At 46.6% G+C, this 27,014-nt stretch overlaps 1 protein-coding gene across 2 annotated transcripts; it reads right to left on the bottom strand.

Moving 5' to 3' along the window:
- Positions 1-26,808, bottom strand: LOC122366116 (cytochrome P450 4C1-like). 2 transcript variants are annotated; one of them, XM_043337965.1, is made up of 2 exons: positions 26,697-26,808; positions 1-2,610 (listed from the first exon to the last, which is right to left on the bottom strand). In XM_043337965.1, exon 2 carries the CDS (start codon positions 2,427-2,429, stop codon positions 876-878), a length of 1,554 nt encoding a protein of 517 aa, XP_043193900.1. In that variant the 5' UTR covers positions 2,430-2,610; positions 26,697-26,808; the 3' UTR covers positions 1-875. The 2 variants fall into 2 exon arrangements, with proteins under 2 accessions (XP_043193900.1, XP_043193899.1); XM_043337964.1 differs by lacking the exon at positions 26,697-26,808 and adding an exon at positions 9,061-9,222.
- Positions 26,809-27,014: the final 206 nt, after the last annotated feature.

Raw genomic sequence — 27,014 nt, 5'->3', positions numbered from 1 at the left:
TCAACGTGGCGTTTATTAAAAACACAACCTTCTAAAGGCTCATACATATTTCACAAGGATATAACACATGTCGGACAGGATGACACGTTGTACAGAATCCATGGACAGTTGTACCTTTCGACCTACTAATCTTATAACACTAAGATGCCAAGTTGTTTCAGGCCTAGGCGAAGACTAAGAAAAACCTGAACAATAACAATGTGAACGTACAATAATATACACTCAGCTGAACGATTGACATCTCACTGACCACCCGCAACATCGCCATTGGTACACCGAGCAACTCGGGATAAGCAAGCATGCGTGATAGGTGTAGTGTGAAAAGCCGATTAGCGGTAGACAGAAGTCACGGCAGAGAGCACTGAACATGGTACCGACTACAAGTCACTGCTGCCAGTCATGCTAGATAAGCAGCACACGCACCAGTCCGTTCACTAGCGCAAGTGGTTTAATCTTATTTATGGTCGCTGGACTTGTCCATGACACTCGTACCGAAAAGGTTAATGATGTATATGAAGCCATCACATGAGCCATCTCCACAGCCAAACCCCACACCCGTAAAACCACAACTTATTCACCCTGGAGACTTCATCACAATGCCACCGAAGCAAAACACGCTTTGACTCAATATGAGTTTCAACTGACCCTATCAAGTTGAGTTGTCGAGCGCAAAATCAGTTATCATCGCTGATTCAGTGGAGATTTCCTGTCATTGCGGAAGCTCCCACCTTGCTCGACATTGTCTAAATCTAGACCCTGCACTTTGCAAAGCATCCGGTTTAATGATATCATACACCGGAGTGCGTCACCGCTGACATTTGGGCAGCCAAGCAGCTTGTGCTCTAACCGGATGCATAGTGCGGCGCGCGTCTCTCTCAACCGGAACGGATCATCTCCGCCTTTCGCGTCTTGGGCACGAACTTGATGTTGAGCGGCCCGTGCTTCTGGATGGTGAGGCTCATCTCGAAGACGAGATCCTCATATTTCTCGTTGGTCTCCACCCAGAACTTGCGCAGGATGGCGGCCACCATGATCTTGACCTCCAGCATGGCGAAACGCTGGCCGATGCAGTTTCGCAGCCCGGCTGAGAAGGGGACGTAGCTGTAGGGGTGTCGGCCCTTCATCGCCTCCGGCAGGAAGCGGTCAGGGTCGTAGCGGTCCGGCTCCGGCCAGTGGTTGGGGTCGCGGTGGATCATGTATGGGAAGATGAGAATGTCGATGCCCGGCGGGATCTCGTACTCGCGGATCTGTGCCGTCTCGTACGTCCTCCGACTGAAGAGCGTCACAGGAGGGAACAGACGCATCGACTCCTTGATGGCGCACTCGAGGTACTTCAGGTTGCCGATGTCCTCGCGAGACGGCGCACGGTCATCACCGGCAAACACCTCGTCGAGCTCGCGCTCGATCTTGCGCTGAACGTCCGGAGAGCGGGCGATGTTGTACAGCGCCCAGTTGATGCACGAAGTAGTTGTGTCGTGGCCCTCGAACATGAAGGTGTCCACCTCTTCGCGGATATCTTCGTCGCTCATGACGGCGCCATCCTGCGCTGTCATGATGAGAAGATCGAGGAAAGCCAGGCGTCTCTTCGTCACGGGCATGTCCTCGATGCAGAAGCCGCTGTCACCGAGGTGGCCCTCCTCCAGGAGTTCTTGGCGTCGCTTGGCGATCACCGAGCGCGAGAATCCGTGCAGGATGGCCAGTGTGTCCTTCTGATGCTGCTCCTTGCCGAGCATACGGAACACAAACGGAATGCGGAGCCACGGCCGGATGGACTTTTGCTGCACGATGTTGCCCATTTCGATGACGGCTCGTCGGTAGGCGTCCTCACGTGCGCCGAGCTCCACACCCATGGCCGTGTGGCAGATGGCGTCCAGCGTCGTGTCGCCCACCAGAGGCCACACGTTCACGGTGGACGAGCGCTGCACGCGCTCCTGCAGGGTGCGAACCAGCGCCTGACTGTGCTGCTGGAAGATGGGCAGGAACTGGTCCAGGATCGAGAAGTGGAAGGTCGGCGTCAGCAGCTTGCGGTGTTTGTGCCAGTGCTCGCCAGAACCGGTCAGTAGACCCTCGCCGAACCATGGGCGCAGGGAGTCATAGTCGAGGCCCTTGTTGAGGAACTTCTTGCTGTTCATCACAGGTTCGACATACTCGGCTGTCGAGACCAGTACGTAGTGGAACCAGAGCACGTAGCCGTAACAAATGCCTGGGAAGTACTCGACCCACATGCGCATGGTGGGGATGAGCGTGGTCAGTGAAGTGGGAAGATCCAGAAGGTTCCCAATGAGGGGCCGAGTCCTCCTGGGCATACATTTCAGTACCGGATTGTCACAGAACTTGAAGCTCAGTGCAAACAGAACAGCGACCGTGACCAGTAGTCCTTTGATGCACGAGAACATCATAGGTGTTATGACGAGTCCGAGGATCTCCATCGCGACGACGTTATGTGATGTCACGAGGAGAGAATGTTAGCATCCAGGTTTGCCACAGGCCGACGATTCCCCGCGGTATCACTTGGGCTATCCAGCACTCCTGGCTGATGCACCGTGAGACTAAGGCCACCAACGGGCGATGGAATCTCGAGGCTGTGCGTCGCTCCTTAGAAATTATCTCCTGCAAGAAGAAACATGTTGTCAGCGTTGTAGTTAGCCGATGTAAAACTGAGTACATCAATGGTCTGCTGACTGTAAACAATAGAAAGCTGAGTCAACACAGGACTTGCGATAGCTCGCCAAAGATTTCGTACTTGTGAGCGATCCTTGAATGAAGTTCTAAGAGCAAAACTAATGATAAGAGATAAGCAAAACAATAAGGGTCAGAAACTTTACTGCTTATTTTTGCTTATATAAATATATGTAAAAAGTATTCACGCTGCTTGATTAACTTCACAGCGAGACGTTTAGTAAGACGCTAGACATAACATTAATGTCTTCAAATTGATTGATTGGTGGACGATTGTCTTTAAAAGACACGAGAAGTAAAGCGACGAACCGGTTTATGCCGCCCTACTCCTAGGTCAGCATAGATAGAAGAGAAGGACATTGATGTCAATCAATGCAATCATTTGCAGACGCTTGCTCCATCGATGACAACGTATTAACTATTGAGGACTGCACACGCAAGCCCCCGTGCAGCGGAATACCTAGTAATGCGTATCTGACCTTGCTCAATGGGGAACATTTAACTGCACTCGTCATTTTATTGCCCGGGTGCGAATGCAAGCACGCTAGCATGGCCTGTCTCACTACAGACTCCATGCTCTGTGACTGACGGAGTGACGTCCAAAACGCAGCCGCGCAGATCGCCCGTGAGCTGTTACCATGACCAGCATTGGATGCTGCATCTAGTGGTTTGGTGTTTAGCTCCCTCGTCCAGGACAACAAAAGCAATCCACTGCTAAATTCTGCAGGCTGTGATGTCCACAGAAACACCACCTTGCGGCTGGCTCTCGGGGCGGAGCCACTGAGCTGGCCGCAAATTATCTGCAGTTCCGAGTAAAGTCTAACCGTGACCTGAGCTCGCTCATCGGCTGCACCGTGCGGCGCACGACAAGGTCAGGACGCATGTTGGCGCCGGAAGGTCACCGGTTGCGCCGCCGAGCGGGTCACATGCACGCTTCACCAGGCGCCTCACGCACTCGAAGGGTGTCGTCACCGCCTGCTGTGACCTTGGGTCGGGCGCGAACGCCTAAGTCGCCTGATGTAAGTTTAGTGGAATCCTCAGTGGCCGCTGGTATAGGCTTACAGAAATCAGCTTTGAATAAGCATTCTCCAAGGTGTGGTGCCCCCCCCCCCCCCCCACACACACACTGCAGCACTATGTGATATACCGATGCAAGCATCCCTTGAGCTCAATTGATGAGTCGTTCGTCTATGTAGCTCGGAAAAAGAACCCACAATGCATCCAAACGACCGCTTAACTTCAGCTGCCCCTTCTTTCGGATCGCCCCTGAGGATCGCTGCTCAGGAAGCGGCAGAGCCGGACTGAGTCGCCCTGTACATTTAGCATATGCTATGCGTGAACTGCGTCTGCAGCCGATTAGGGCATACATCAGGCTGCAGGAACTTGGGTGGGACGCCGCCCGTGTCCGCGGCCACTTGGATATGCAAACCTTTCCGCTTATACGGCGAGCCGAGACACGTGAGCTGACCAGCGGTGTCTCCGGTCCCTGATGGATCGATTGGAGGTTCAGCAGTCCGCCAGTCGCCGTCGGATGCCGCGCATACTGATGAGCCCGGTCATGTCTTACCCATTGACAACATTGACACCTGAGTGTCGGCTATGGTGCGCCATACTTTATGTAGATGGTTGCCTGTTGCATAACCTCGTACATTGCTGCAGGTCATCGCCAAGGTGCGAAGGAATGGTCGTGTTCATGAGGCAATAGACAATGTAGGAACTGGGAACAGGGAACGGTCACAAAATATTTAACTTAGAAATCTGGCATGTGGCCGGGAATGCCGAACATAGGTTTTAAAAGTGTCCAAGCTATTCATGGAACGTTATTTCCTTAACAACCAACAGCAAGGGTAGCTTATCAAACATATGCTATTAACTCTTTCAACAGCACCAGACACAAACAACCACTTGAACGACCGTAGCGACTAAATGGCGGCATTAAAAGCGTGCAATCTTTGTGCAACACCACATCCCGTCTTCCTACAGACGTCGCTCATGAATTCTACGATATTGCGAGAGTCATAAAATGAGTTCAGAGGCAGCAGATGGTGAAGAGAGGAATGAAAATGCAATAGGATAAGAAGGAGAAGCGTGAACGGTGTGGCATTTATGAGAGATAACCACTTTTATATTAACGAGGAGCTGGGGCATTCCACCATAGATCGTACCACTTTTTTCCAATTTGACACCCTCATCTCTCGGATTTTAACGATAATTGGTCTGAGGGGTAATCAGGGGCTCTGAATCCTCTTGTGACAATTTCAGGCTTATCAGATGAGTAGTTTTTGAGTTATAGTGTATAACATGTTTTGGATCTTGCGTTGCAGCGCCAAGTTTGGCGGGCTGTAACTCTCAGACGGATAATCCAAATGCCAAATGCTATACGGCATTGAACTTGCATTGAAACAAAGAATAATATGCATTTTTGAAATTTTGAAATATAATATATTTTTGATATATAACACCTCGAGCTTCCTTTCAGTTGCATTTTTATGCCTTTGGGACCAAATTTTTTTGAATTTTTATTTTCTTAAAAACATTTTTAGATCATTTTTAAGTAGTGTGCAAAAAATTAGGAAGGTGTTCTTTCTCTAAATGTACTTATTTTGCGTTACCGTAATGGTCTCAAATTGTAATTTCGGGAAGAGAGCCTACAAATGGCGTGGTAAAGCTGCCTAGTGACATCACTGGTTACTGAAAGTTCAATTGAAGTCATTTGTGCCTGACTTTTGCATTGTTGACCTTGCGTGACGTCATTCGTACGTCACTAGGGTCATAAGAGTTTTTCGTCAATAACTCTCGATCAAATTGAACTAGAGAGACGGGAAAGCTACCAATGGACTCGGGAAGACCTTGCGAATCGAATGATGTGCAATATGATCTCACTCACCCAGATTCGTGGCCTGACCCGACTGTTAACCATCTCTGTGGCGGCGCTGTTTGTCTAGCGCCGCGCTGGTTGGCTTTGCCGCGGACTCGGGCGGTCACGTGATGCCCGGGGGCTGGCTGCCGGCTGGGCCGCCCGGTCGGGGAGCGGAGCCAAATACACGGCAGTGTGCTGACCCGCGGTCAGCGACTTATGCTGACCTCACCAGAACAAACAGTATATCATTCGACGCGCCGGAGCTAGGCAAACTCAAAGATGCTAAAATCGCGGCTCTGCGACCATTTGTTGCGAAGTTATCTACCAAAAACCGGACCCGTAATTTGGGTCACTTGAAATGACCTCAGGGTTCACACCAATGAACCCGAGACCTTAAAATGTGGTATCATTCGATGCATCTTGTAACGGCGCACATGCTCGTTTTTTCCGCAAGGTTCTAGCTCCATTAGAGGCGAAACGGCGAGCTGGGGTCGTACCGACCCCCGGAAACCCATTTTGTATGCATTAAAATGAGGAACTTATAGAAAGAACACCTTTCTAATTTTTTGCATGTCGATTTTAAATGACCTGAAGTTTATTTTGAAGAAATAAAAATGGCAAAAATTTTGGTCCCAAGGGCCATTAAAGAGAATTTTGAAAAATATTACGACTTTTTTCAATATGTAAAGCTTTTCTTTCCAATTAAAAAAAATATGTATTAATCTTTAATTCATCGTCAGTTCAAAGCTGTTTACCGTTTGTTGCTTGCTTAGCTCATTTTTTAATTATAGCTCATCAAACTCACCCTTACAATCTGAAGTTTAGAAAATATTATGCAATATAACTCAAAAAGTTTTCATCTGAGAAGTCTGATATTTTGACAGGTGTTTTTGGAGCCTATGATTACCTCTAGTACCAATTTTCATTCAAATCTGAGGGATGAGGGTGACGGGCCTGGTACGATCTATCGTGGAATGCCCCAGCTCACAAATGCAAATGATCGTCAGATCGAAAAGCGCTTAGCTCCCATTTACAACTCGATTCGTCAATGGCGTAGCGTAGTTAAAAAATTTACAGTGATTAGCGTGGCTAACTGAAACACCCTCAAATCACCGATAACTTTTCCTTTTCACGGGCCCTCTTTAGCATTGAAATCCTTTCACATTTCCAGCGTCATTCCGGCACTTTCATGCTTCTTCATGTCTGGTTGGTTTCCGCGCTTCATTCTCACGAGCCCACGAGGATGGCATTGAGTCAGTCCGTGCAGACTCACCGAGCCGTGATCACCACGGTGCGCTGCTCACAACCCATCGCAATCCCAGCTGGGCCAGCGGCATTCTACAATCCGCACGGCACGCGAACGCAGGATTTGTAGTGATGGTGAAACACCTCAGCCGCCCCTCCCTCTCCTATTCTCAGCTGACCGGGGCTGGAACCGGTGGCCGGCCTCAGAACCTGAGCGGGGCTCTAACTGAGTTCACAGATCCACCCACCCACGAATTCTTTGAACGCTGAGAAAATCCTTCGACATTCGTTGCACAAATGGCGTGCCGCGAAGCCCACGTCGTGGCCGATGCGGATCACTGTGGTTATTTGGGACTGACCACAAAAATCATTTAGTTTTATCTGCGATGTGCCTACGATCTATATACGATAACGGTGAGATGGGAACACGCTGGTCGTTACATCAGTTGTTACTGGTTAGGCAATAGAGTTCATGCTTACTGGCGATGGCCTAGTAAAATTTTCCTTAACCAACATTGTCTGGCCCAAAAACAAGGCCAGAATCGTGTCGAACTCCAAGGTACATTACAGCTTATTACAAAACCGTCTTAGTTCCAAGGGCAGTCAGGTGTTATTTCGGCATTTCAGCTGTGCTGATTGCCATCATATAGGGAGCCACCGATAGTCACACCTAAGAACGATGACAATGGATAAGTGGGAAAAGGAACGTGGATCAGAAAGTTATCGATCGCCACGGTTAGATGAAAATGGGTTGTATTGCCTACCGTGAATAGATGTAAGCACTGTGAAGATTAGAGGGCTTCTCGCAAGATCAATCACTTTCGTTTTCCATTCACATTATGATTATATTCAAGGCTAAAACAAACAGCTGAGCTCACATGAGATTGGCGAAGAGAGATCTAAGAAGCTATACTACAATATAGTTTTTCAGTCGTGTAAAGATAATTTCTTTGATATCACCATTCACTGCGTTCGCCCAGTGCCCATGGGTCATGACCCAGCTGAACTGAGTGCAGAAGACAGACCAGTGGACCTCGCGGCTGCACAGAACGCTTTACCCACGCGGTCGGCTATGGCGGCAATCGCCGCGCCGCCGCCAGCGGGACCATCAGTTGTCTAACCAGCAGAACACCGAGCTGATTGACGTCTGCCATTGACTGCACATGGAACTAGCCCGCATACCATGAAGTGCGACCGCTGTCCTTGATTGAACTGCAACCGGCGGCGGCGGGAGATCAGTCGCATGGCGACATCATTGCAGCTCGCCGGAGAGCATGCAATCCAACTTTCCAATTCATCGCAAGGTCTCGGACCGATGATATTGGTTATCATGGTGTAGATGTACTCATCTACTTGGTAGATAATGCTAGGGCATGTTCGATAGCAGACTATCTGAGCGTTTGTGTGGTGCAGGCTCTATTGTAGCCTATAGGTAGGTACTGCGCCATAGCTGGCGCATTGCACTATCGAGAGACGAGAACCATAATAAGTGACAATAACTAATAGACAGAATAGAAATAATAGACAGCGCAAGTCGTAGTACCATCAATAAATGTACTCGTACAACGTGAGCACCCGAGATCTTTCGAAAAAATATGTTCAATTATTTCAAATAATGTTTCACAAATGAGCTGTAAATGTATAATTTTTTCATCAATAAATGCATTGCATCTAAAAGTGTCAGCTCGAATATATTCGAGCGTTGCCATAGACCATGTAGGCCTGAACAGCCAGCACGACCGGCCTCGAGCTCGGCAGCGCGGCACCGGTTAGAAACATAAACACCCACTTCTGTAGGCATCTGTTCGGGTACAAACATACTGCAGATCTCCACTAGGCCAGCATTTAGGGGCACGTATTGCATGCGTCTGGAATTCAAGGGTGAACAGGAGTCGAGAGCCTGCTGTTAAAGGATCATGTTGATGTTTGGAAATCGCCAGATGGTGAACCAAACTGATCACGGCGCTGGCTGTTACACCAAACTGAAGACTGTCTTTTGTCTAACTATTAGAGAACCGGACCGGGTGCCGATAACCTCAACTATAGGACCATTTAGGACGCATTTAAAGTCCCAGATCATGAGTTACATGGACCGCGTAACGTATCGTTTATATCACCGCACTGAGGACTGCCGTCAACGCCAGCAGCTATGTCCACTCCATAGTTGGTTGGGTGGTTAAGGGTTAAGCACCGCTGTATTCCCATGGCTTGGTGATGATGAATGAAACACGCCTGTTTCGGTCGGTTCTCTGGCTGGTTCTACTCTGATATCTCACCGAGCAGGTCTGTTGGCGGGTCCGCTCTCCGGGTCGGCCCGTCACACACCGGCCGGTCCACTCTCTCTCCGCTGTACGGGCGCTCCGTCCGCTCCGTCCGCTCCGTCCGTCGGTCGCTCCGAACAGTGCAGCTGACCGCGCTCGGCACACCACTCGACTGACGACCGGTCACTGGCCGCCCCCTGTTATAGCCGCGCCTGTGACGTGGCACACCCCCTCCCTCCATCGGCCATCCGCAGCTCGATACGGTCCCCGCCCGGCACACACATGACTCTGCTCAAACCTCAGATCTATTTTCTCTCTGATAAAATCATTATGTATATGCGAGACAGAGCTAAAATTAATTGTAATATGAATTCATTATAATTTAAATTTATTCAAACAGCCCCTCCTAGCTTCGAAACCACTCATGGAATGATGGAGCGAAACCTAACCTCATTGACCTCGAGGTCACCGATGACTTCATAAGTCAGGTCAAAGTAAAAATTATCAACATTTTCGCTAGTTCACAATTTGGGCTCTAGCCGCCACAGGCTTACCTACATGTCAGATCAGGCTCATTTTTCGGTTTACACACTCGTGAATATCAGCATTAGATACCCTGAGGGCATCGAACTTGTAATTCGAATTTTTCAGGTCAAAGCCAGGTCGTCTTAGGCCATAAAAATTTTATGTCGTACATCGGCCACGTGACACATGTTTAATGATCCATTTTGGTCATTGGGTAGGGTGGGGCAAAGCGCCCACCCTAACTTCCCAGCCTCAGTATCTCCTTATCTTACAAATTTAAAGAACAACCAGGTGGCTGATCTGGTAGCTCATTACCTTAGCTTTCTTCGAATAACACATCAGAAACGTATGGCATGCACGATTTTTGAGATATGCCGTCCGATTTGAGAGGATTTGGGGCATAACGCCCAGTCCTGAACGTTTCATTACAATTTTGATACTCTGGCAAAATAATGTAGCATTCATCCATGCCTCATTTCGAAAGACCTCAACTCGACAGGTTGCATTATTAACCCGCGCCCCGTTGGGCTCTGCCGAGCAACGCGCCCGGTTGGGGGGGGGGGCATTTTGGCCCCCCCTAAGATCTCGAGACCCACGCAACCTAGCGACAAGCGGTAAACGGCGTTGGATAGCCCCAACGGGGAACTACCTTGTGACCCAATTTTATTGACCTAGGTCAAACCGATGACGTCACAGGTCAGGTCAAAGGTCCAATTTTCACCGTTTACAGGCATTTCAAGAAATGCGTTGTAAAATCGAGTAAAATGCATTTCAATGAAAATCATCGATGGGGAAATGTTCTTCAAACACATATTTTGCTATTTGAGGTCACTGATACCAGGTCAGGTCACAGAGGTCAGGTCACGGGGGGTCACAATATGAAAGTGTCGTGTGATACATGTTTTATGGTCCATTTTACATGACAAATGCGATTATGTGGGTCAGGCAGCCTTTGGGGCCAGCTTAGGTCACGTTTTGGTCAAGGTCAGGTCAAGGTCAGGTCAAATTAGGTCAAATTTCAAAGTTAATATTTTTGCATAAAATGGGTATCGAATCGATGCAGCTCGTCACGGGGAGTTCAATGGTGGTCTTTGTTTTGCCGTACGTGGTCTAGAATCGCTAAAAATTGAGTTCAAAAATTTGACGTCATCATTTTTGAACAGTTTTTTCGCTATAACTTGGCCAAAAAACGAGATATCGATCTGAAATTTGGTATGTATATAGAAGAGCGCTGGTACTATCACATATATTCCGGTTTTTTCGAAATTCGGAAAATTTTGGATTTTTTTTTGTTTTTCTAAAAAAATCAATTTTTTTGATTTTTATTGGTCAAAAACCAAAAATTTTGAAAATCCGAGATAGCAGTTTTGTAGCGCCGCTTTTTGTCTACTAGACTATACAAAGAACTTTGAAATTGCTTGATAACTGTAGATTTGGTGAGCCTTTCAAGATTGCATGTTTTTTGCTCATTTTTGCTCGAACATGACCTCAGTTTGACCTCAATAACTCCTGACCTAAGGTGACCTAAGACTTGAAATTTGGTGTGAAGGTGTCAAATTGATGCCCGGGAAGGTACTGAAAATTTGGTGGCGCTGCGCGCCGCCGTTTTCTTGCTATTCAGGAAAAACCACAGGGGGGGGGCCAAATGGCCCCCCCCCAACGGGGCGAGGGTTAAAAACATCTTAAACACTGCTGTCGCCACCCCAGTCCTTATTCAGTCAACGCCTCTCAGTGCCTTTAGGAGCAGAGATCAAATCCTGCAAATAAATCGTTCTAGACGATCCAAACCAGCAAATTGCATATTTAATAAGAATCCTTAGCATTAGAAACGTTACGCATCCCGCCCATCACTTTGAGCCCAAAATGCTCGCCGTACTGTATAACTCCCGTTGGTCCATGATGGGCGCTTTGCCCCACACCAAAGTGGGCGTATTATCCCAACAGCACATTCAAAACAAAATTTACCTACATGAAGCCTGTCACAATTGTGTTGCAAACAAATAAATGCTCAAAGCATAGCTTAAATCTGCAGGTTTGAATTGGCAAACTTGTAGTGCCTTCTTCAATCTCTATATATCAGACAAAGTTTTAGCACTAAGAAAGCCTGTAATTCCTAAAAAAAACGTCAGACTATATCAATCTATTTTTATATCTTACCTCCAGAAAACCCCACATGTGGAAAAAAGGGAGTACAAGCAGATTCCTGCGTGCTCTTGAAAATGGCTATCAAGAATTCTTCAAATAGTCGAGCATTTCACAAAAAAGAGGGGTGGTCGTTTTACCCGCCCTGGGCGCTTTGCCCCACCCTACCCTATATTTCGACATCAGTGACGTCTGTGTCATCTGAGGCCATTTTCAGCTAATTATAGTGCGGGTCAGGTCACTTTCAGTCCAAAAAAGTCAAATTTCGAAATTGATTTTTTTTTTAAACAAAAAGGCATCTATGTTATGCAGCCTAAGCTTAGGAACACAAAAGCGCTATTTTTAGCGCACTATGTCAAAACGTACTGAAAATTTAGTTTGAAGCATTGATAATTGTGAAAAATCGACTAAGGCAAAATGTAAAAGCCGATAACTTGATCTTTTTTAAGCTATCGGGCGAAAACTTTCCAGAGTAAGTCATCGGTATGTATTTATCACGCATATTCCGTTTTTGTTTCTTAAAAAAGGCAAAAACTATAGGAAAAAATTCACAAACATAATTTATGAGGTTATATTTATACGGCTTTCAATTTTTTTTTCTTTCAAATGTTGAAAATCCGAGATCGTGGTTTGAGAGCCATATGTATTTTGAGTCCTCTTATGCAAATATATTGTATCTAGCTTAAATTCTAAGCTCTTGAGAGCGATTGCCGCAGTTCAATGTTTCGCATCAAAATTGGCCGAACATTAACCCGCGCACCGACGGGGGGGGGCGGATATCCGCCCCCCCTGAGGTTTTTCGCGAATAGCGGGAAAACCGCGGCGCGTAGCGCCGCGAAATTTGGTATGACTATAACCTCATCAATTTTACACATGGTGTGCAAGTCTGAACCTCAGATACAGATACAGATACAGATGTATTCAAAAGAAATCCATACAATATGGCTTTTCATTCTTCTACGTCAGTTACAATGCGGACACAATGAGGACACATTTACACTAAACACACAAACCCATCATACATACACCAACTGCTCACAGCGCGTCAGCCGATCTCACGAGCCGCCTGACAGTACGGCGGAACCCAGGCTCGCCGGGAACAGCTTGCACACTGTTCAGTAATCTCACTCCCCGAAAACACATTCTCCTCCTTCCAGCTTCGGTACGAATGTTGGGGCATGTGATTAGCCCCGACTGTCGTGTTGCATGGGCATGCCTTTGGTCCGCTCTCGGTCCAATGGTGTTGTACAGGTACTCAGGCTGTTCCGTCTCAATTATACGCGCTAGCGCACACACAGTGTGGTAGGCAGCAAGCTGCTCTGCGTTCAGCCAGCGGAGCTCCTGCAGCGCCCCGCTGACATGGTCAAAGCGTCGTTTGCCCGTCACGACTCGAACACAAAAGTGAACAACTTTCTGAATCCGGCCGAGCTGGGTCACACCACATGTGCCGTACACGGACAGGCAATATCGCACCACTGACATCGCCAGCGCCTCCACAATCACCTTCAATGTCTGTTTCGGTAGCACGTGACGCGCGTGTGACAGCCCTATCAGAATACCCGTACATTTCCGTGAGATGTATGTCACGTGAGCTTCGAAATTGAGGTGACGGTCGATGTACACACCGAGGTTCTTGACCTCTCTCGAGTCGGTAATCATGTCCCCGCAAAAACGGACAACGACAGGCGGCAGTGTTCGGAGCATTGCAGGCGTTCCTAGCACGATCATCTGTGTCTTTTTAGTGTTAAGTTTCATGCCGTTGTGGCAAAACCAGTCATACACATGACAGAGCGCGTCCTCCATGCTACCGATAAGCCTCTGGATATCGCATTTACGGCCGGACACTAGGAGCTGCGTATCATCGGCGTACTGCACTATTGTGACGTCACTGGGCAGCCTCAGGCTCAAATCATTTGCAAAAAGCATATAGAGGATACAGCTGAGCGCTCCTCCCTGGAATACTCCTATGCTGTTCATTCGAGTGCGAGACAATAAATGACGCCCTCCGGTCGACTGCACGCGGACCTGCTGCGTGTGGCCGGACAGATAGCTACGAAACCACTCAGTGTCGATTCCGTAGAGGGCAAGCTTAGCCAGCAGCTTAGCATGTGACACCACATCAAAACATTTCGAAAGATCTAGCAGTACTAGTATCGATATGTCGCCCCTGTCCATAGCATACAACACTCTATCGGTAATGACATGAAGAGCTGTCTCGGTTGAGCGATGCCTGCGATAGCCGTGCTGGGCATCTGCTAGAAGTGCGTGCTGCTCTAAATACCCAGACAGCTGGCCCTGCACGACACGCTCCACCACCTTCATAACGGCAGGGAGTAAAGAAATGGGTCTCGTGTCAGACGGGTCGCGCGATAACATATTACCCTTCGGGATGGGTGTCACGAGAGCATGTTTCCATTCACTGGGGACGGTTCCGGTTACAAGACTAGAGTTCACCACGTCAAGCTATAAGGAGACAACGTCTCTAAGCAGACAAATCCAGTGAGTAAAACAGCCAGTTTTCAATTTGGTTAGGTAAACCAAATGTATTTCTTGTTAATTTCATTCTCTTGCATGCGTATTGTCCTATTTGAGCAAACGAGCCAGAACCTGACACATTTTTTAGGTATTACCAATTACCATTGACCATGGATGAACCATGGGAACAGAAAGACGTTTTGAAGCTTCCGTATGCAGGGATTCAATGGAGTGCCACTGTTACCAAAATGCATATAAAAAACAACACATATACTGAAATAAGAACAGAAGAAAAAGGCGAGAGAGAGAGAGAGAGAGAGAGAGAGAGAGAGAGAGAGAGAGAGAGAGAGAGAGAGAGAGAGAGAGAGAGAGAGAGAGAGAGAGAGAGAGAGAGAGAGAGAGAGAGAGAGAGAGAGAGAGAGAGAGAGTGAGAGAGAGAGAGAGAGAGAATTAGAATCAAGGAATATCACAGCATACTTTACAGATAAATAGCATGACATCAGCAAGCTTTTAAGCAGGAAGAGCTTAACTGTAGGTAAAACATAAAACGAAAGACCCCGCAAGCTAAAGCTGATTCCAGAAGCCATGCGATGGGCTCATTCCAGCATTCGTACGTGATAGTTGTACACAAACAAGGCTAACGCCGCATGACGACCAATATGAGCTATTCAGCATTTTATTTTGGTCACCAATTATATCATACCGGGTGGCCCAATAAAAAATAGCAGCGTAACACCCAAACCGGATGTATGCCAGCGACTGTACGACATAATAACGTGTCTACGTATCTACCAAATGCATCTACCAAATCATTTCCTGCACAACATCTTCAAAACATCGACGAGCAATCCTAAATATAGCATGCCAACGATGGATCAGCTTTAGGACAATGCACGTCACAACCCCTGCCACGTCAAGGATCTGAGCGCCATGACAACAGGACCGGGTACGCCGCAGGGTCAAACATGTTATCGTGATAATATCCCAGGCCGGAGATGAATTTACGACTCAAAATCTTTTGTGTTGTCCCGAAGCCTTTACCGCAAAGACCGCAGCATGATGAACAAGCGGAACCGTTCCGTTCTTTACCAGAACATGGAAATTGCATTCCGTGCTCTGAGGGATCTCTGCGCTTTGCATGTTTCATCGTCGGATTTTTATCAGGCGGAACTTATTGTTTGTTGGAGTAAGCACGTTTGTAGTTTTGCTTATCCGTGGTGATGTTTGTCCCTGAAATGCCGCCAAGTCATGACGCTGGTTTAAACACGATTCGGTGTCAGATTGGATTCGCGGCGGCTGACTCAAGGGAGGCATCAACGGTACCCAGGCTGACCTCCAACGGTGCGCTGAGAACCGGCTCAGTGCCGGGGCACTCGTATGGGTACTCTGTTTGACGTATCGTGCAGCGTTGATAGCATCTTTGACGCATTTAAACGATTTCAATGCATAATCAGGCATAGGCTTGATGAAGCTGAAAACAAACATCCCTTTTTACTACAAGCCTATGATCCTATTGAAGTAATGCATATAATCCTTGTTCAGTTGCATGATTATATAATGTTATAATAGCCGTTTTCATGACGGCCATCTGGTCCACATTTGGTGCACATTTGGTGCAGATTAGGTGCAGATTTGGTCAAATTAGGTTCAGTGTGTCTCTTAGTAGCTATCAGCTAGGGTTGCAGTAATTGCTTATATGCCTGCATTGTCATATTATCAGAGAGCATCATCGATTGAAATACTGAAATAAATTCATAAAATGAAGATATTTGCTGTAAAAGAGATTAGGTTCAGATTTGGTCAAATTATCTGTAAAAAACTGATCTGTAAAAACGGCACTGTTGAAATTTGCAATAACCAATAGTTATTTGTGAAATGATTTGAATGAGTTATCTCAAATTGACGAGTAGACAAGTTTACGCACCTCTGTCTCGAAACATTCCAGATTTCGGTCAAGGTTGCATTTCAGCGTTCATTCCTCTTACATAACGAGCGCGACATCGTAAGCTGAGGTCTACACGGGTAAATGATGATGCAATAGGGTTCACAGCTTCACTGGGCCACTGGTGAGGAATAAGCACTGCACGGGCCTGAAATTAAGACCAATGACACTTGATGGTTATTGCATTGCTCTTTCGAACTGTCTGGAATAGTGCGTTAGTCCATCTTCATGGGCCGGTCTCAGTAGTGGTAGGTCATTCTGTGTTGCTAGGTCATTCATCACTTCTTCGTTCTTCCTATCTTTTTGAACATATTATGTCATCAGGAAAATTGCGTTAACCCTCGCCCGTAAACGGCGATCTGCCACCTTCGCCCATGCAGTTGGTGCGACCCCCCCCCCTTGGCGTTTGAAAACGGAGCGTCGTAGAGCTTAGCGGAAAAGACCAACGGATTGCTCTCGCCGAGATCTCGCGATTGGTGGTATATTTTTTGGTCCTAGGTCAACATTTGACCTACTTTTGACCGGTCAAAGGTCAAATTTTCGGAAAAATAGACTTTTTTCAACTTTCCGCGGCGATTGCGGCAAAACGGTGGGAGATATCGACTTGAAACCTTCACTATCGTGTTCCTTGATCAATTCTCTATCGTTTGGTATGTATTTCGTTTCCCTAGCTCTAAAAATGGCGCGTTGGGAGCGCCGGAAGTCGGCAAGGTCACAGTCGGCGGCAGAAATTCGAAAAATCAAAATTTAAATTTTTGAAATCTGATTGTATTTTTGGATTTGGAAGGTCCATTTGCTCCCTATAGAAGCTAATATTGCTGCATATTCCCATTGAGGTGACAAGAATTAGCAAAATAGTGGTTCGGGCGCTTTTCAAAAATAGTACCGGACGCTGTTCCTCTTGTGACGTCATAGCTCCGTGACCTGACCTGACCCGGTCAAGTTTCTTATACCATATGATAGCCAATACTTGCCCCAACATGCATGGGAAGTTTCATCACGATCCATCAACCGATGTCCGTACCACCGGCGGGAAACCTCGGGCGTTGGCACTCAGTTTGTGAAAATCCGGCCGGAGGCTGTTCCCTTTGTGACGTCATAACTCCGTGACCTGACATGACCCGGTCAAATTTTTTTTTTATCAAAAGATGCGCAAGGTTTGCCCCATAAGGTACCCAAAACTTGGCGGCGCTGCGCGCCGCCGTTTTTGCACTATTTCCGAAAAACCTCAGGGGGGGTTGCACCAACCCCCCCCCTACATGGGCGAGGGTTAACTTGTTGAGATTTCCGCAGTCACACCTTCCCTCAGGTCAAGGTCAGTGACCGAGTTTTTGACAAAGGTATAGTCGTCTGCACGAACTGAAAAATACACGACCCCAGATAACGACCAACAATCGCACTTGCCCCGCCTTCTATCCAACGTGGAGCTAGATCGCGAGATGCAAAAACAGGTTAAACACGCATTGATGCGAAACTCGCGAAGGTAGCTTTCAAAACAAATTATCTTGTTTATTCCCCATTTTATTTAGCTATTTTTTGAAGAGCTCCGTCAGTAGTGTTTTCGAATCTGGCACATAAAAACAACAATTCAGGATACCTATCTCTGCAGACTGCAGTGCTTGTGGAAAAGTTGGTCAGCCCTCCCATCGGGCCTGCTTGTTTATCATTCTAGCAACAGCAAAGCAAACCCACCAACAACAATAGTTTATAAGAAAAGTTTCATATTTCATTGGGGTTGTGGTTACTGAAGATTTCAGTAGCAAGACTTCGGTAAAAGCTTTTGCCATAGGAGCACAGAATAAAACAGTAAGCATTACGTCACTCCAAACAGCGAAGATTACATCACCCTCTACTGGATTGGATTTGCAGTGATGAGTGAACACTGAACAATGCTATGAGTCGGGGCCGTCTAGCGACTCCCACAGAGGAGGAAAGTGGAAAGACAGCGAGAAATCTCATCAACCGTGAAGATCGCATATCGGCATATCACTTGGCTGGTGGAGTTTCACGACCAGCGGGCGTATCGAGCCGATTAGAGATTTCCTAAATGCAACGGAAGCAATAGATGCTAACTTTATGATAAGCTGAACGTGTGCGCCATATGGGATGTGCATTGTGCACGGTGCAGCATTGTGACTACCACACCTTTAGCTGATGTAGGCTATACTCTGTTCCGTTTCAAGCTTGCAGCCGAAGTGCCTTGCTGAAAGCAGGGCGTGTTTTCTGTACATACAACTCTTACATTTTAAGACGCAAATTCTTGAGCGGAGGAGCGATCTGCCGAAGAAACTCCGACTGCAAACTTGGTATGGAACAGACTATAGGTATATGCGAACATAGTTTCCGTGAGGGCGGAAGATCGATGAACGACCTAGTGTGGCGTCACTAGTGGCCAAGATGTTAACCCTTGGCGGCGGCGCGGCGACCGGCGCTAGCCGTTACGCGCCGCCCGAATTGTAGACTGAGCTGGGGCGGGACGGTTCCGTCTGGCGTCTTAACATCGCGCTCCGTACCGCTGATTATATTCGATTCGCGTCAAATTTTGTGAGAAGACTAAGAAATGTACAGGCAATCTTATGGTCAAAGTATTTTGATCAAATAATTTATTGTTTTCATCCACCCCTCAGGTGTTTTTTTGGGAATGTCTTCGAAACGGCTGGAGCTTGGATGCTGAATTATTTTCTGACTTTTCCTAGAACTAAAATGGGCACATTCCCTGAAATTTTCAAGCTGATACCTTTATCAGGGGCGGTTCCAGGGTATCGGGAGGTCCTATTCGTGAAGTGAGTCATTTAGGTGAAGATCACGATGCTGGTGCATTATACATAGCTGTAGGTATTCATTCTGAAGGCAGATCAACATTATATACATAATTATATGTAGGTATTACAGGCTTACAAGAGATGGATCACAGGCGGTTCCAGGAAAAAAGAAAGGGAGGTCGATTTCACCTCCTAACTTCGATGACCTGACGCCGCCTGTGAATCTATTTTTTGTCATTTTATCACACATTTTGTAAAATCATAAGACCATTGCCAATCAGTTTTGGTAATGCCACAGCCCACAACGTAAAAAAGCGAGTTATTATGTATTTTAAGTACCGTTCAAATACATTTACCTGTATCCGCCTATGATTTTTCAAAAGGTCCATTTTTATGATGCATGTTAGTTGTTACTTTTCGGTTCATTCTGCATCGATTGGCAGTAGTTGCGTCAAAATTGGTTGAAAACATGGCCGTGGTGAGCAGTTAAAACTGAAATTTGCAGTTTTTACCCCCCTCCCCTACTGTCCCCCTATTTGCTTTTTTGGGACTTTTTCAAAGTGTCGATCACGTTGAGGGGAATCGAACGACGTTTGGGTTTTGAAAATCGGCCAATTAGATCTCGAGATATCAAGGGAGGTGCTAAACAGCCCCCCTGTCACTAACAGGGGTAGCCAGGAGCATGACACTTATAGGGTTAAAGAGGAAAAAACGGTAAAACAGGATCAAAATAAGGTCGAATATAAAACAGGTCTGCAGCACTGCACGACTAACCCCACGTTCGGTGTCTCTCGGACGACAAAGATTCTACGGCGTCCGACCAATCACGTTCCATAACCGCAGCCGAGCCCCCGCTGACCTTGAACGGGATTGGCCGGACGACGTAGAATCTACGTCGTCCGGGAGACATCGAACACGGGGTATAAAGTCTGTTAAGTCTGCATGATACCTAATAACACGCAGCTTAACAGCTACGCAGCATAAATGACACGCGGCTACTGCTACTGCAATGCTACTGCTGCTACTGCTACTGTTACGGCTACTGCAATTATTCGTTTGAAGGCATGATGCTTCAGAACATATGCGCGTTATATAGCGAGTGGGCACTGGGCAGTGGACCGGCGCTGCCGGAGCTCGGCGGCACAGCCAGCTCACAGGGGCAGCCGCCTGCAGCGCGGCGGCCATGGCCGGGCGGCCGCGGGCGGGCGGGCGCGCGGCGGCGCAGTGGGGATTCGCCAGCAGTGTGCTCAAAGGCCCGGACGTGCTGTTACAACCTACATGCCTGTGCTTTTATTTTTAATTGTCAAACAGGGTCTTTTATTCGATTTCATCTATCAAGCACGTCTTCATAAGCGGCTGCTGGCTAACGGTAAGCTGTACTACACATATACCTATACGAGTAGCAGCACGGGATGACAAACACAGTTTGCACATTCTCTACAATATCTGCAAAATGCCACCCATTCTATTGATTTAGCCACCGCCAAAACGATCAGCTTCCTGTTGTCCTCCGAAGGTGGTTTGTGTGTTTTTGTTATCATCCGCCAAAGCGCCTGTTAACCCGCGCCCAGATGGGGTCTGCCGAGCAACGCGGTCTGATGGGGGGGGGGGGGCATTTTGGCCCCCCCCCTCAGATCTCGAGAACCACGCAACATAGCGACAAGCGGTAAACGGTGTTGGATAGCCCCAACGGGGAACTACCTTGTGACCCAATTTCATTGACCTCGGTCAAACCGATGACGTCACAGGTCAGGTCAAAGGTCGAATTTTCACCGTTTACAGGCATTTCAAGAAATGCGTTGTAAAATCGTGTAAAATGCATTTCATTGAAAATCATCGATGGGGAAATGTTCTTCAAACACATATTTTGCTATTTGAGGTCACTGATACCAGGTCAGGTCACAGAGGTCAGGTCACTGGGGGGTCACAATATGAAAGTGTCGTGTGATACATGTTTTATGGTCCATTTTACATGACAAATGCGATTATGTGGGTCAGACAGACTTTAGGGCCAGCTTAGGTCACGTTTTGGTCAAGGTCAGGTCAAGGTCAGGTCAAGGTCAGGTCAAATTAGGTCAAATTTCAAAGTTGATATTTTTGCATAAAATGGGTATCGATTCGATGCAGCTCGTCACGGGGAGTTCAATGGTGGTCTTCGTTTTGCGCTACGAGGTCTAGAATTGCTAAAAATTGAGTTCAAAAATTTGACGTCATCAATTTTTAACAGTTTTTTTCGCTATAACTTGGCCAAAAAAAGAGGTATCGATCTAAAATTTGGTATGTATATCGAAGAGCGCAGAGACTATCACATATATTCCGTTTTTTCGAAATTCGAAAAATTTTTGGAAATTTTTTGAGTTTTTCTAAAAAAATCAATTTTTTTATTTTTGGGGGTCAAAATCCAAAAATTTCGAAAATCCGAGATAGCAGTTTTGTAGCGCCGTCTTGTCTCTACACAACCACATAAAGAACTTTAAAATTGCTTGTTAACTGTAGAATTGGTGAGCGTTTCAAGATGTCATGTTTTTTGCTCATTTTTACTCGAACATGACCTCAGTTTGACCTCAATAACTCCTGACCTGAGGTGACCTGTGACTTGAAATTTTGTGTGAAGGTGTCAAATTGATGTCCGGTAAGGTACCCAAAATTTGGCGGCGCTGCGCGCCGCCGTTTTCTCGCTATTTAAGAAAAACCACAGGGGGGGGCCAAAATGGCCCCCCCATCAGGGCGCGGGTTAACCCGGCACCGCCTGGGCTATTTCCGTACCCACGACAGCCTGGGGGGGGGGGTCGGATCCGACCCCCCCTGTTATCTCGAGAACCAATGGTCGTATCGAGCCCCGCGAGGCGGCGTTCGAAAGGTCTCTACGAGACCTTCCCAAAGCACTCTTAAGATTTTAGGATTGAGGTCAACTTTCGGGTCAAGGTCAGGTCAAAGGTCAAATTCAGGGGTTTTGCATGAATCGGCTTACGGACAGCGGAATCGATAGCTGCTGCTCGAAACTCACCAAAAATGACCTCAAAGGCCTAGTGAAGGTACCATGTGCGTATTGGGGTCATACTAGGTACAGGTCAAGGTCAGGTCAGGTCACGAAAGGTCACGGTTTTCACTTTCTGCTACATGGGCGTGCGACACATGTTTCATGGCTTATTTTTCACGCCGAATCCGATGGTAATGGTTATATGTGACCCCAAGTCACTGTGCTGGTGATAAGTGTGCATTGAAAGCATAAAAAATCGTTTATACTATACATAACTAAACGAGGGCTAAGAAAAAAGGTCAATTTTTCAACTTTTTATTTTTGACATAAAAATGCACTTTTCTAGACGAGCTTTGTCCCAGGAATCTAGTGGTGCCATTTGTTTTCACATGCAATGTTCAGAAGTGCCTCTAATTCACGAAAATGTTTATGACGTCACCATGCCCTGTGCATGTTGGAGCTATTTTTTTACAATTTAGGGGTCAAAAATCAAGATAGAGAGTTGAAATTTGGGGCATGTAATGTTCTAATAGAGCTTTACCCCAGCTAACAATTTGCCGTTGTTACAACGTCGTTTAAACGTTGTCAAATGGTTACCACAACGTCCCGATTTATCGTTGTGACAACGTAATTTTGTAGACTCCAGACAACGGCGTGAGAACGTCATCCGACCATGCATTTGAATGTCATCACAACGTTTCTGTAACGTGGCCGTGACGTCCCAAAACTGTTCTTACAACGTCCCGCCAACGTTATGAAATGTTTTCTGTAACGTACCAACAGTGTTTCTGGAACGTTGTCACCATGTTTCCGCAACGTGGCTACAAGGAGTATAGAACCTATAGAACGCTTTGGCAACGTCTCTGCGACGTTTTTATCACGTGCGCACCACGTTGTCGCTACTTCGTATTGCCGTCCCTGCGACCCTGAGTAAACGTCCTAAACATTTTCGCAACGCCCTCTCAACGTGTTCGCAACATACTCAGAATGTGTTTCCGACGCTCTCTTCCCGTTCTCTAGACTTGTAAAAAAAGGCATGTAAGAAGTGTATATTTCAATACATCATACAGGTCAATTTACAAAAAAAAAAACGACGGCGGCGGCATCGGTGATGGGGCATGGGGCCCAGGGGCGCCCCCATGGGGGCGTGGGACGGAATTGGGTTCTACCGGCTCTGGCGCTAGCCGCTAGCACGCCAGAACTGGTGGAAGTTCACTTCTTCACTAACCCTCGCTGGGAGGATCACTCGGCGGACCGTTAGGCACCGGCTCATTTGCGGCCTCGATGTCCCTAGGCAGCTGGCAGTGCCTGACTAGACGGTCTGCGCACCCCCCGTTCCGGTCGCAGCTTCCGGACAGCCACTTCGCTACCGCATTGCCGACAGTAGGCCTGCCACAAGGCGCGCTGACGAGTTGCAGGACGTCTGCGGGAAGACATGAGGGAAAATCAGACATTCAATTCATGAAAAAATCACAAAAATACCTGCACCACTTTCCGTAACAGTGCAGTTGGTGACATACCAGGGAAATAAGCTAAAATTAGAGCGCTCTATTTATTGCTCCTGCCCCATGTTGAAGAGATACCCCTAAAAGCGTGATCTTTTATCGGCCCTTACGCAGCAAGGCAGTAATTCTCAGACCGGTGGATGGTATCAATAGAAAGAGAATGCGTCAAAGATTAACATGAATTAATTAAAATATCATTAAAATGTTAATTAAGCGTGGAAATTAGTCTCAAACATAAGCTAATTGTTGCTCCTACCTCGGCGACGGCGCTCCCCGCAGTCAGCGGAGAAGCTAAAATAAAAGCCACCATCCTCCTCCGTAAGTCAATTTTAGAGCGGCCGAGTGGGCCGATGCGGGGCCACCAAACTGAGATGAGACGTGGCTAGCAATTGCGAACTGCCATAGAAATCAATATCTTAAGACGTACAATACCTATGGGATGATTACTCTGAAGCTGGAGTGAAAGCATGAGTAGATTGCAAGAAACGAAATGCATAGATTGGTTGAATTATGTACAATAGGCACAGCTCAGATGAAGCCATTTCTTTGATGTTGACATTTGACATAACCCTTCCTCTCCTCACCTACGACCTAAGTACGTTGGCAGTTACCGGCATAGTTTTTTAGCACGAGTGTAATTCGCCATCAGACCGCAATGCATGTTGCTAGGCCGCTGCAATTACAACGAACATACGAATACTGCCTTCATTTGTAGACGTTTGTTTTTTAGGCGGTCTTTGACGTACAAGGGGGCATACCTGTCGACAACTTGAGTTTCTCCGAATTTCAAAAACTCCCAGAATTCCAATTCCTTATGCACTGTTGTAGGTACAGCTATGTTCACAAGTTTTCGTTTCCTCCTGCTCTAAAAAGGATGATATTTGTCGATTTCGCGCGTCGCTGATAGAAGGGTGCGTTTAATAATTAGGCCCAACGCTTTCTGCATCCGCGAGTACCTTGAAAAGGGAACAACAGTTTCCATTTATTACCTACACTATGGGACAAGTGACAAAATGACCAATGCAACACGCATGAAACGGAGCTCATATTCCTAAAAATGTCTACAATCACTTCTTTTCTGACACTATTAGCAAATACCATCTCAAGTTAGGTGGTTGACAGACAGTCAATGGAGATCTGGGGAGACTGAGTGATGCCAATTCACCACTTAACTGATAATGAGGGCCGAGGGAAGAGAAACATGCAACATGCACAACTGACAACTTGACAAGTGACAAAACACTACCACTATTGCGCAGTGCACAACAAATTACAGCAGCCAGCCCAAAAATGCTTTTGGTGGCTAATTGCAAAACAAGTCACTAATAAATGTCTTAGTTGCAGCTGAACACTGCACAATGATCACACTGTTCACACATTGAGTGAGATGCCACAGGTGGTTTGAATCACACTTTGGTACAACTGCAAATCTGAAGTGTTGTCATGAGGTTCATGCCTCCATGATCACAGCACTTTGGTTGTGGTTGGCATAACACTTGTAGTCTGCAGAGTTCCACATGAACTGCAGACACCTCATCTGGTGGTCTTCATGTTGCTCAACTTCTTCAGGAGGCAAATGTCGACCACCCAGCGGAAGCATGGTCCTGCAGAAAAGAAAGGTAATGCATAAGGTACAAACATTATCTGCTGAAACAGCCCCTTCTGTTTGCTGTTATTAAACTTTTAACATAACATAACAACATGTATTCCATGTATATTACATTTGTTGAAGTAAAATATTTCAAAACCAGAAAATGAAATTATATTGTGGCATAATTCACATGCTCAGCTATCAGTATCAAATAATAAATTAAGTTAAAATTTGGCATATTCTATATAACACATTCATAGAATATTCTACTTCACGTCACAAGGACTCACAATCTTTCTGTTGGGTGTTTGATTGACGCATTAACTAGGTTTGTCTTAGGTTTTATTATTGCAAAAAATTCATATTGCATTATTGTATTAAAATACTGCCAGCAATAACAAAACAAGAACATGAAATGTCAATGAGCAAGTCGCCTTTCCTAAAAATGGATTACTTTGAAAAGAATTTGTTTCTTTTAAGGAAAAGGAGAAATGATTATCAGGTACTTATCAGAAAACCACTCAACCAGCAAGTGGCTGGGTGGTTTCACAGCAAACATCAAGCCAAAACATATGCTTACATTTATCTAACAATTGAGCCATTTGACTACACAAGGATATGTGAGCAAAATAAGAATCCAATTATCCAATGTTGACTTCCTTGCAAAGTTTATGCCTTATTTTATGAAAATGTGTCGCTAGAATATGATACTTATCATCGAATATTATTTAATTTACGATTTATTTCGATCGGAACGCACATGGGGTCCCGCGCCATTTTCGTCGACGATGATTTGATCGTGTTTCATGAAGAGATAAGGGGTTTCAATGGTCTTTCAAAGCAATAATTTGATGCAAAAATTTGTAGGAAATAATATAAAGCTGGTTCAAATGGCCATCAACCATTTAAAACACCGAAAATACTCACAACTCCGTCCCGACGACCACGCAGCACCGCGCACGCCACACTACTGGCACAATGCCAAAACTGCTGTCACAGCAGAAATATTTTTTTTTCTCGATTGCAATTGTGGAATTATTTATTAAACAGAAGATGCTCTTTCCGAAAAACCGACTGATTTCATACACAGATGCATGGAAAATAAAAAAATCCCAGTAAGTTTATTTGTATTGTTTTGTCGATTTTGACATGCTCCTAGTTTGCAGCCATATTTCGATATGTTCTACAGGGACGACGGTGAAAACAGGGCGCCTGGGGCGATTTGATCAAGGTTCGTTAAATTTACACGTGACGTTTGGGATATAGAAGGCCCATGGAGCGGGGGAAGTTCCAAATGTCACGTGACTAATATGCCCTCCGGCGCCCTGTTTTCACCGGCGTCCTTCTACAGGGAGTTCAGAATTATTTCAGGACCAATCTTTTCCTCGTTCATTTTCCCGTCGATCATGAAATTTTTAGAGCGGAACAATTAGTTTCCAGGCGGTCCGAGCGGTTTTCGTGAGATGGGTGCAAAAATCGGCGTCATTTTTAGAGCCTCGACACCAGCTCAACACAGGACCCTATGGGAGACGGTGAAGTAGCGGAAGCAATAAATAGAGCGCTCTAATTTTAGCTTATTTCCCTGGTGTGTCACCGACTGAGTGCGACAGGCTAGATCAAACATGTCAACACCTTAGCGGCTAGAGCTACAATGAACTATAGCCTAGACCGCACGATATTACAAGGCACAATCTTGCAAATGCTACTCGTAAATGGTACTTTGACTTACCAGTCAAAGCAACAATCGCATCAAGCGCAGACAACTGGCGCTATCTTCCATCTTCCAGCTATCTCAGCCGCGCCCGCCGCCGGCCCTCACTGCTCGCTCGCGCTGCGTAGACTGCGGCTCGGCCGGCTGGCTCTGAACGCCGGCCGGTGACACTGACGTCATGACTCACGGCCCCTCAGGCGAGGTCAGGGCGCGAGCCACCGTTCGTCTGAGTGGCGGCCCGCGTGGCTTGCTGGCAGCCGCGGATAACAGCCGCGTTTACAGAGGGATAGTTGCAAGCCTCTAGCTCCGCCTGTAATGTTGCAAAACATGCCAATG

Source organism: Amphibalanus amphitrite, unplaced genomic scaffold, assembly GCF_019059575.1.
Source record: "Amphibalanus amphitrite isolate SeventyFive unplaced genomic scaffold, NRLGWU_Aamphi_draft 000785F_arrow, whole genome shotgun sequence".
Classification (NCBI taxonomy): Eukaryota; Metazoa; Arthropoda; class Thecostraca; order Balanomorpha; family Balanidae; genus Amphibalanus; species Amphibalanus amphitrite.
Note: the sequence above shows the minus strand (reverse complement) of the source record. Positions and strands in the feature narration are given on the sequence as shown.